We start from the raw sequence: 11,793 nt of genomic DNA on the forward strand, positions 1-11,793 counted from the left end.
TTCCTTGTTCAGACCTTACAGATACTATGGCTACATCAAGAGATTATGATGAGCTTCTTAATGCCTGGAAAGATTGGCGGGATGTATCAGGAAAGAAAATCCGAAAACTCTATGAGAGATATGTACAATTGAGCAACACAGCTGTCCAATTAAATGGTAAAGAAATTTAATAATGTGATCAAGGAAAAGGTGATGACTCAAAAGCTATAGAACCAACACAATTAAAAATAAAACTCAAAAGCTAGAGTTATTGTGGAAATACTGATGGTATAGGAAGAGCCAGTTTGCTCAAGTCAATAAAGCACCAAGGTAGAATTGAGGAAACTGTGAATTCTCGTTCCACCCTTGTCATGAAAACTAGCTGGGAGATCTTGGGCCAATCACTCTCTCTCTCAGCCCAACCTCTCAGGGTTATTGTGAAGAAAATAAGAAGTAGTGTTATGTATATTTGTTGCCTTGAATTATAAAAAGTATTAAACATGGAAAATATATAAAATAATATATCAATAAAATAAAAATTATCCTAAAAGAAAATAATCTGCGCTCACACTTTCAAGCATTTCAATTGTTGCTATAGCGGTCTGTCATAGAATAATCACAAAAATGGCATTCTGCCAATTACCTCCCTGCGACCAATTAGATCTCATAGACTAGGCCTCCTCCGAGTTCCATCTGCCAGCCAGTGCCGGCTGGCAACTACAAGGAGGAGAGCCTTCTCAGTAGTAGCTCCGACCCTTTCGAACGATCTCCCTGTGGAGATTCGTACCCTCACCACCGTCCAGGCCTTCCGCACAGCCCTTAAGACCTGGCTAGCCCGTCAGGCCTGGGGACAAAGATAATTGCCCCCACCCGAATGATGAATGAATGTTGCTCATTATTTTATTTTATGTTTTGTATGTGTTATTGTTTGTATATCCCTCCCTTGATTTTATGTAAGCCGCCCTGAGTCCCCTCAGGGAAAAGGGCGGCCTATAAGTGTTAATAAAACCCTAAACCCATATACTCTTAGATGTCATTTCACAGTAATGATTTTATACAAATTAGCCAGTTTTGTTAAAGACTAGATTCATCTAGATGTTCACGTATTGCATATTACTTTTGCAAAATGTTAGGCTTGGTCAGGATGAATGATTTTGGGTGTCAGAAACTGTCCTATAGTGCCTCATAATCAGTACTATTTTCATAGTTTAAATAAAGGGGTAAGAATCAGTATTTTTCTCTTTGCTATATGGGTGTAAGTTATATGAGAAAAGGAGTAGAATATATTTTTGCATATATATGCTGTCTCATAATATTAAAGAGCTTATCTAGGCTCACAATATATGTATGTGTATGTACAGGACATGCAGACAAAGGTGCTTATTGGAGATCTCTTTATGAAACTCCAACTTTTGAAACTGACCTGGAGAACATCTGGAATCAGCTTCAACCACTATACTTCAATCTGCATGCTTATGTACGCCGGGCTCTATACAAAAAATATGGAGAAAAGCGCATCAACCTCAGAGGCCCAATTCCAGCTCATTTGCTAGGTAAGTCTTTCCACTCAGGGCTGCTCTAGCCATTGGACAATGGGTATACTGAGCAAATCCCCAGAAACTTCCTACATTTCTTTTAAGTTTTGCAGACCTGGTCCATTGGAGACCTATTTCTAATTGTTGGAAGTAGTAACAGAACTTAGTAATCAGCTTTTGCTTTTCAGTTTTTCTTAAGAGCTTTATAACAAAGGCAGGCAGGGATCCATCAACCAATAAAATGCTCCCCATAAAATTTGACTCAGGATTTATTCATTTAATGTATGACAGATACATGGACTTGTAGTACTTCAATTTAAAAAAATCAGACATTGGGCCAATGTAGGCTGTTGATCAAGGGATGCAGTGGCTCAGTGGCTAAGACGCTGAGATTGTCAATCAGAAAAGTCAGCAGCTTGGCGGTTCGAATTTCTAGCACCGCACAACAGAGTGAGCTCCCGTTATTTGTCCCAGCTTCTGCCAACCTAGCAGGTAAATCTTTACCTTCAAAAGCAGGTAAAAAATGCAAGTAGAAAAATAGGAACCACCTTTGGTGGGAAGGTAACAGTGTTCCGTGCACTTTCGGCTTTTAGTCATGCCAGCCACATGAGAACAGAGACGTCTTCGGACAGCTGGCTTTAAAACAGAGATGAGCATCACCTCCTAGAGTCGGGAACGACTAGCAAATTTGTGCAATGGGAACCTTTACCTTTACCTTTTTAGGCTCTTGATTGACATTTGGACACAATGTGATGGATATTTTGTCAAGAAGCACCACAGTCACACTGAGTGGTAGAGGCAAGATCCCAGTTGAACAATGACTCAGGATCATGACTCAGGATCATGACTGTTATACACAAGTATAAATGCATTCACAACCTGGACATACAATTCCAGGTTAAGGTACTCTACAGCAAGAGTTTTAGGGGGAGATAGAGCTTTGAAGAATCAAGTAATAATTGGAACACAGTCAAAACATGTCAACTATGCTGCAGAAAACATGATCCAGTTGCATTTTATCCTTTTCCTTTGAAGCCCAATTTAAGTAGCAATACTATGATAGCCAGTCCACAATATACATAGATGGGATATTTACCTTTGAAATTGGTAGGTGGTAGTTTTCAACTTTTGTTCTCCATAATTCCCACTATTTTTCCCAAATATAGTAATCTGAGTGTACTTGGAGAAGTAAAATATAGATTGCTTCTATTTTTAAAAAAATCAAATAAATGTTTAAAAAATAATGTGTCTATATGAACACTCAAGGGACAAATGTAATTGGACATAAAACTATTTGTATGTGACAGCTGCAACAGCATTGCACATACCTATCTGGATATCATAAGCCAAACATTTCATTAGTTTTTAACTCCTCTTCAAACATAGAGATCTTCCCCCACTGCCTCATCTTGTAATTTGATTTATTTCCCTCCCTATTTATTTTCTGGTTACTTATTAACCAACTTCACTTTTTATTTTTAGGTAACATGTGGGCACAATCATGGGCAAACATTTTTGACCTTGTTATGCCATACCCTGATGCTACCAAAGTGGATGCTACTCCAGCAATGAAACAGCAGGTTGAAATACTAGATTTTATTCCATTGTTACTTGCAATGTTTTCTCATAGGAACTGAACATAATTCTTTCCCTCTTTAAAAACTCTCCAGAATAAAACTAGTTGCCCTTTTTTTAGTTGCTTATGGTGTAGCTCTAAGCTATCACATTCCAATATTCTTCAATTTTATATATACTTAATACTTGAGTATATACTTAATACTTAAGATCACGTTTCAAATATATGTGCTTTTGATTCATTCTGGATTTCTACATCATGTAGAAATTTTGCCATGTTTTAGTGAATAATCCACACTAGCTGATTTTAGGGATTGTACTAAGCCAAATTCAGACAAACATTAATTCTATATCTGAATCCAGCCACTCACTCTTCCTTCCCTATTGTATACAGGAAGTTGGAAGGGAGGTTTCATTTGGATCTGAGCTTTAGTACTATTAAATATTGTTGCTTCCAAATCTGCTTCCTGTTGTATCCTAAAATATCTTTTGAATTATGTTCCATGAATCTGCTTTGAGCAGTAATATATCTGGATTAGTACAAAAGAAAAAAACAACCATATATTAATTAAATTTGCCCAACTGCAACTCATAAATAAGGGAAATAATAACTTCTTTCAGAAATTGTCTTTAAAATTCAAAATATGACAAATCTCCATTGGGAGGATTTCCCACAGTCAAAATTGCCCCCGAGAATGTATCTTGTGTTCTTATGTTAGATGTTGTATGATGTTAGATGATGTAATCAAGAATGAAGTCTATCCTGCAATGATTCAGGTTCTTCTCCAAACTAAAACCCGAGTCACCGTAGTACCCATTACAATCCTCACTGAATATGTGATTAAGATAGACTAAGAAAATCTATTTTTTCTTACACAGATTAGTTTTGTCTAGTTATGTTACTCTGGGTATAAGAAAAAAGGAGATGAAGTAAGAGAGTACTTTGTTTTTAGATAAAAGAACATGTATTGTTTATTTTATTTAAAAAATGCAAAACAATAAAGAGATTACAACACCAAAAAAAAAAAGAAGTCTATCTAACTTAGTTATAAATTATCAAAATATAGCAGAACTGGGGAGCTAGGTCCTCTCTTGAGCCACATTTCTTCAATGGGAATCTGGAGCAAAATATATACTGTATCGGGCATATGGCTGAAATCAAAAGTGGTGTGGCCATTACTATCTATCTTTTGAAGCCAGATAGAGTGGTAATTCCAGAAGTGGATTGCTCCCGGTTTGGCCCAGATCGGACGAACTGGTAGTAGCTGTGGCAGGAGGCTCCACCCACCTGCCCAGATACTTATGCGCATGCCCACCACTAGGTAATTTGACTTCAGTTCCTATGAATGGACACATTTTTGTGGGACTGAACTGGAGTTACAAATCTTAGGAAAGAAGACAAGAGAAATCTGGCTTTTGGAGATTCTTTCTCCTTCCTGCTTTCAGTTCTGCACGCTATCCCTGTTTTGAAATCACTGTCCTATTTTGCTCTGCACTGCACAGTTAATATTTTATAATTATCTTCCTGTTTTTATGTGGCATTTAAGATTATCTTCAATTACAGCAAGAATACCAAAGCCAGAAATGGTGATATGCTACTGTCTTAAAATATACATGTCTTTTTCTCATACCCCCTTTTGCCAGCTTTTTAACTTTTGGCACATTTGCTCTCTTTTCCATAGGGCTGGACCCCAACAAAGATGTTTGAACAATCTGACAGTTTCTTCAAGTCACTGGGACTTATCCCTATGCCACCTGAGTTCTGGAAAAAGTCTATGCTGGAAAAGCCATCAGATGGGAGAGAAGTGGTCTGTCATGCTTCAGCCTGGGACTTCTACAATCGCAAGGACTTTAGGTGATTGCACACTGAATTAAATGAATAAAGTTTGTGAAAATCAGGGAGACTTCATTAAAAGGGCTCATTGTAGCTAATAATATGTTTATGGTTTGTTAGTTACCAGTATCCCTTACTGCATTTTACTAGGAATTATATATGAGCTGATACTCCAGGGTGACATGAGTCACATTTGGGATTAATCCTACTGTTTGTACATTTCAAAGTATGTCCCAGAGTGACATAGAGTTTTTCACCCTGCAGGTCTCTCTAGAACTGCTTTCATGTTATTTTCATACAGCAAACATTTTTGGCTCTGTTTCTGACTTTATCACACTAATCTCATATTCCAATATCACATGTTGATATGTCAGTGGTCTGTAAAGAAATTGCTTCTTAATAAATTTTCTGAAACATTTCTTAAAACAAGAAATCTCTCTGGGTTGACTTTAGGAAGAGATTTGATGGCCTTTTGAGATTACGGTCTTGTAATTACTGATGAAATGTGGGATATTTGTTCCAAATATTATATGATAACTTGGCCCAGGTAGCTGACTATATTTGGGCCCAGGAGTGAATGGGTGTGTGTATCTTTGTTGTTTGTTGTACTTTGTGGCTCAGTTCACATGCAAACATCATTAGGAAACACTGTTCTGTAAGCATCTTTCTGAGTTAAGCTTATAAAGAACAAGGAAGCCTATAACTGACTGTAATCAAGTAATTATAAACACCACTATAATTAGACCAGGTGATATAAATTTATATTCTACCTATGGTTCTCTAGGACCTGGATTGTGCAGATTATTTTATAAAGCACTGAGAAATTACTTGGTTATTCCATTCTTTTCAAGAGATTCTTCACTTTATTTTTATTATTTTCTTGTTTCAGGATAAAACAATGCACTGTTGTGAATATGGATGATTTAATAACAGTTCACCATGAAATGGGTCATGTCCAATACTTTTTGCAGTATAAAGATCAGCCCATTTCATTTCGTGATGGGGCCAATCCAGGTTTCCATGAAGCCATTGGTGATGTTTTGGCTTTATCAGTGTCAACCCCAAAGCATTTGCATAAAATCAAGCTGCTTGAACATTTAGAAGAAAACTATGGTAAGCTAATAGGGATACTTCATTACAAGGTAGATCTGTCAGATTCAGTTTTTAAGAAATGTTCAGCACTGATGCATCAGATTCATGGTGTCTTATAACCCATTAAGACTCATTTGTGATTTTGGGTAGAGACATTTCTGAATCAAATTCATCTTGCATGTTTCAAATACAAAATATTAATTGTGTTGTTTTTCATCCCATGCTGGTTTTTAATATTAGTGCAAGATATTTTGAATTAAATATTTAATTGCAGACAGATTAGTTTTTGGGGATTGTGTGTGTGTGACAGAGAGAGACAGACAGAGAGACAGAAATAGACAGAGACAGAAGAGAGGGAGACAGAGAGAGAGAGAGAGACAGAGAGAGACAGAGAGACAGAGAGAGACACAGAGAAAGCAGAGAGAGAGACAGAGGCAGAGAGAGACAGAGTGAGACAGAGAGATGCAACTATTAAAATATTGCAATATTGTAGAATTTGCCAATTAAGATTAGGGGCTGAAAGGGGAAAAACATGTCATGAATCACAGTAGAGGCAGTAGAAGAGTAAAGCACAAGACTTGCCAGGTACCTTGATCTGTTAAAAAACATTTTCTTCTTGGTCAGAGAGTGATATCAACTACCTGATGAGCATTGCACTGGATAAGATTGCTTTCCTGCCCTTTGGCTACCTGATCGACCAATGGAGATGGAAAGTATTTGATGGGCGTATTCCAAAAAATGAGTACAACCAACAATGGTGGAATCTCAGGTGATTAATTTGCAACTGTCTAATAAGAAAATTGATATTTTGGTAACAGAACTAAATCTTGAGAATTTACAAAGAAGTGAACCAGGTCTGGCCCAAAACTACAGAAAGTGAAGTGAGAGTAAACATAATCATAACTGAATTATTTCAGATATAGTTAAAGATCAAAATATAATAATTTTGCCTTACCTTTAGGGGCTTCCTAAAAGAATACTTGGAAAAGTATTCCCCTTTCAAACCTATCCTGTGTATTATTTTTGCTGAAGGAATTCTAGGGAATTAAAAAAATCCATCCATCCATCCATCCATCCATCCATCCATTCATTCATTCATTCATTCATTCATTCATTCATGCACTGCCTATCTCACTGATAAAATCAACCCTGCATTGAAAATATTGTTCTTTTGGGAACAAATCATTTGTCTAGTTTTTGCAGCAACGTGTGCATAATGATTCTGAAAGGTCCTGAAGGAAAAAGAAATTCAGAAGGCATTTTAGTTTTTTATATAGAAAGGAAAAATAATTATTTTTCAATCCTGTAAATATAGCTCTTGAAACTATTTCATTTTTCAAATTCCTTAATGAACATTATCTTCTCTCAATTTACCTTACCTGTAGATTGAAATACCAAGGTTTATGTCCTCCTACACCAAGATCAGAAAAAGATTTTGATGCAGGAGCAAAATTCCATATTCCTGCTAATGTCCCATATGTTAGGTAAGGAGATTTTTTTTGCTGGCTTGTGTACCTCTGTGACTTATGAAATGTTACATCACCACTTTTTCCTAGAATGGTCTTGACCTCCCCTTTTATCTCTTCAATTTCTCTTCCAGGTACTTTGTCAGTTTTATAATCCAATTTCAGTTTCACCAAGCTCTGTGCAAAGCTGCTGGCCATACAGGACCTTTATACAAATGTGACATTTACCAGTCTAAAGAGGCTGGGAAAATCTTAGGGTGAGTATCTTAGGGTGAGATGTGTAAATTTTACATTTTCTCATGATTCTTTTTTGCAAATATGCAAAAAATTCAGATTCATCAAATGAAACTTTTTAAAATTATGCACTAAAATTTATTTCTCTAAACATATGTATTTTTAAGCATATAGTTTCCGTATTTCTCTAATACAATGTATTTTGCATCTTATTTTCATAAATATTAAGGTTTGTACTAGCTTTCCCCTAGTACATGATAAATTGTTTTTGGCAACTGAAATGGAGAATTTCAAACAATTTTTGATTTTGTAATAATTTGAAAATGCATGCAAATTAGCTTTCAAATGCAATTTTTAAAAACATTTTTTGCTAAACCCTCATCATCATCCTTATAAAGAGACTGGTAATGTTGGCTCAGCAAGGCAGGTGACTGAATTTTAGAAAAGGACAAAAAATTATTAGGTGTTTAATTGTCTTGAACTACTATTGAATGATACTTAGAGAATTTTCTGCCTCATTCTAAAATTAAATTAGCAAGTCTTGGTTAATTACAGGTTGCTCCAAAGATTGGGGAACTGTTACTAATCAAATTGAGACAAAACTAGCATTTTAAATTTGAAAGTTATCGATAAAGGTCTTGGCAATTTACTGGTGGGTAATTTGGTCTTCCAATTTACTTGGATTTCATTCTGATGTTTTAAATCATCAAGCTTTAAACCATTATTTGTCAGATAAAAATGTTTTATTTTCTGGTTCAGTGTGTGCTATTTCAAACTGACAAGATACACTTTGAATTATTGCCAGCACACAACTAAACAAATATATATTGTTGCAGAGAGTTCAAAATATGAACCAGCTCATGCAAGGGACTGAAAGACCATTTAATTTGGCATCTTTCCCAAAACTTCAGCTGATCCCCAACTGAAATAACTTCCAACTCAAATAACACCAACAAATCATATATTCTGTATTTGTGCCGTTTCAGTAGTCAACAAAGAAGAAACTTGTCTAATAGCAAAAAAGTATCCTCAAATGGGATGTCAGTTACAAAAACAAAAGCAAATTGTATCAAAAATGCTGAGATATATAGCAAGGCAGCATTTGGGTTAGTTAAACAAAAACTATACAAGGCAAAAAAAGGGCTCCCATTAAGAATTATGGAATCTTCATAAACCAAGAAAGAAAAAAATACCAAAAATTCTAGGTGAAAATCTATTATGTAGATTTATAAAATAAAGGATGAAAACAGGAGGGAAAGCTGTTAAACTCAAATTCTATGTAAGCCTTTTACAACTTTGTTAACTTTGAAACTTAAAGATTTGCAAGTGATTCCACCTTTAAAAGGGCAAAATGGGGTTGTTTGTAATGACAATGCTGGTCACGCCAATCTTTTCAATTCATTTTTTAGTTCAGTTTTTGTGGATAGCAATGGTTTCAATCCTTCATTCACAAGTCAGACCACAAATAGTTGTATCAAATTGCTGATTATTAAATTTACAATGGATAATGTTGAATTAGCATTATGTAATTTATAAACATCGCTATCCATAGGACCAGATGATTTATGTGCTTTTTTCTTGAAAAAGCTTGCTACTGTCCCAGCTGAACCTTTGTGTACAATTTTTGAAGTATTGTTTCGAACTAGTTCTCTGCCTTTCTTTGGTCATCAGCTATAGTTATACCAATTTTTTAAAAGGGTGACCCTAGTTCAGTTGAAAATTATAAACCAATCTCTTTGGGTTTTGTTACATGCAAAGTTATGGAATCAATTAGAAACCAATCCATTGTTTGTTGTTCACAAACAACTTGCTACCCAACAAACAATTTGGCTTTAAGAAAAACTCATCTACCACTTTTGCACTGTAGAAATATCTGGACTACTTGCCTTTATCAAGGCCAAGCTGTAGATGAAATTTACAATGATTTTTGTAAGGCTTTTGATACAGTAATACATGATAAACTGCTGTTGAAATTAAACTCTTATGGCATTTCTGGTCCTTTGCACAAGTGGATTGTTTCTTTCCTGTCTAATAGACTGCAGAAAATCAAAATAGGCAACAATTCACTGTCTAATCATGCATCAGTTAACAGTGTGTTCTGCAAGGCAGAGTCAGATTCCATGTTTTTCTTGCTCTATATCAGCGATGGCGAACCTTTTTTGACTCGTGTGCCATAAGTGGGGAGAGCGCAGTGTCATCGTGCATGGGTGTGCCGCACCCAGAATGCAATGCACGATACCTCCTGTGCGCATGTGCACATGACAGGCGCTCCTCCCATTTTTTGAATGCTTTTTTCACCCTCCCCAAGCTCCAGAAGCTTTATAAGAGCCTGGGGACTACAGAAATAGCCTCCCCCTCCCCAGAGGCCTGAAGGCTCCGGAGGACTAAAAACGGTCCCATGAGTAAACCATAAGTCCGTTCCCAAACTTCCAGTTTGCCCATAAGGCTGGGAATTTTGCGCTCGGGAGGCTTCAGGGAAGCTCCTGAAGCCTCCGGAGGGCCTCCGGGGGGTGGGGGAGGTTCTTTTCACCCTTCCTAGGCTCCTATAAAGCCTCTGGAGCCTGGGGAGGGTGAAAAATGGCTTTAAAAAAGGCTGAACTCATGTGTCCTGAGAAATGGCTCCACGTGCAACCTGTAGGGTGCATGCCATAGGTTCGCCATCCCGGCTCTATATCAACGATTTATGTGATCAAAATTAAAAGCAATTGCATTCTTTTTGCCAATGATGTAAATTTATTCAATACTACAGATCATTCTATTGTTTTGCAAAATGATCTCGACTATGTGTCTGGATGGTCATCTGTTTGGCAACTTCAAATTTCAATCAATAAATGCTGTGTCTTATATGTTGGTAAACATAATCAGAATGTCAAATATAAGCTAGGTGGCATTGAACTATCTGATGACCCTCACTTTGTCAGGGACCCAGGTTTACTTATCTCTGACAAAGTACACTGTAACAGCATTGCTAAAAAATAATTAAGACTTGTAAATTTATTTTTGCACAGTTTTTTTTCTGGAAACATTGTATTGTTAATTAGAACTTATAAAATGTATGCCAGACCAATCTTAGAGTATTGTTCAACTGTTTGGAATCCCCACCATATATCTGACATCAATACAATTGAGCAGGCTTGCCCTCTTCTGTACACAATAGAATTCCCTATGCTGCTAGACTTGAAATTTTCAGTTTGGATAACTTAGAACTGTGTCACTTGAGACTTTTTTTGTTTTAATCATAATAATGCGCATTCTAACAACTGACTGCTTTAAACTTAACATAAATCGTTCTAAACTTGACTGTAAAAATATGATTTCTGAAATAGATTTGTTAAAGTCTGGAATGCTCTACCTGATTCAGTTGTTTCAGCTACAAATTTTCACAGTTACAGTCACAAATTGACTTCTGTGGACCTTACATCATACTTAAATGGTTAGTGGAGGGGGCATGCATAAGTACATTAATGCGCTTATCATCCCTGTCACTGTATTTCTATTATTTTATTCTTGTTCTCGTTTTTGTTTGACAAATTCTAATAGATAGATAGATAGATAGATAGATAGATAGATAGATAGATAGATAGATAGATAGATAGATAGATAAATGAAAATGAAAATGATACACAAAGGACTTTTTAGATTGCCAGTGGGGATCTGGCTGACTTCTGTAAAATACAGAATTCTGTATAGATGGGCCTTTAGCTTCATTTAGTAAAACAATGTTGTATTTCTTGGGGGAGTGAGGAGTGCACATGTACATCTTCTATAAACAATTTATTTTTACAGGGATGCCATGAAGCTGGGCTTCAGCAGGCCATGGCCTGAAGTCATGCAAAATATTACAGGGCAACCCAATATGTCTGCTGAAGCTTTGCTGACCTATTTCGAACCACTGACAAGGTGGCTCATCGAAAAGAACAAGGAAAATAATGAAACTCTGGGTTGGCCTGAATACACCTGGCAGGCTTACGCAGGTATTTAAATGTTTCAACATTGGTATTTTCCAGAAATGAGGATTGGAGGGGGAAGTTTGCACATGGACCCTTTAAGCTTTCTGCTGATTGTGGACAGTGAAATA

The 11,793-nt window shown here is 36.4% G+C and overlaps 1 protein-coding gene across 1 annotated transcript in view; it reads left to right on the forward strand.

The window, feature by feature from the left end:
• The window catches only part of ACE (angiotensin I converting enzyme), a 44,381-nt gene that overhangs the window by 31,475 nt on the left and 1,113 nt on the right, over positions 1-11,793 (forward strand). The window contains exons 16-24 of the mRNA XM_014062471.2: positions 13-156; positions 1,341-1,532; positions 2,997-3,094; positions 4,772-4,944; positions 5,813-6,036; positions 6,640-6,784; positions 7,401-7,499; positions 7,616-7,738; positions 11,502-11,689. Of these exons, the coding sequence (XP_013917946.2) occupies positions 13-156; positions 1,341-1,532; positions 2,997-3,094; positions 4,772-4,944; positions 5,813-6,036; positions 6,640-6,784; positions 7,401-7,499; positions 7,616-7,738; positions 11,502-11,689 (1,386 nt within the window). The remainder of the gene's footprint in view (positions 1-12; positions 157-1,340; positions 1,533-2,996; positions 3,095-4,771; positions 4,945-5,812; positions 6,037-6,639; positions 6,785-7,400; positions 7,500-7,615; positions 7,739-11,501; positions 11,690-11,793) is intronic.

This window comes from Thamnophis sirtalis, unplaced genomic scaffold (assembly GCF_051295495.1).
Source record: "Thamnophis sirtalis isolate CommonGarterSnake01/CBP01778 unplaced genomic scaffold, rThaSir2_p1.2 scaffold_4, whole genome shotgun sequence".
Taxonomy (NCBI): Eukaryota; Metazoa; Chordata; class Lepidosauria; order Squamata; family Natricidae; genus Thamnophis; species Thamnophis sirtalis.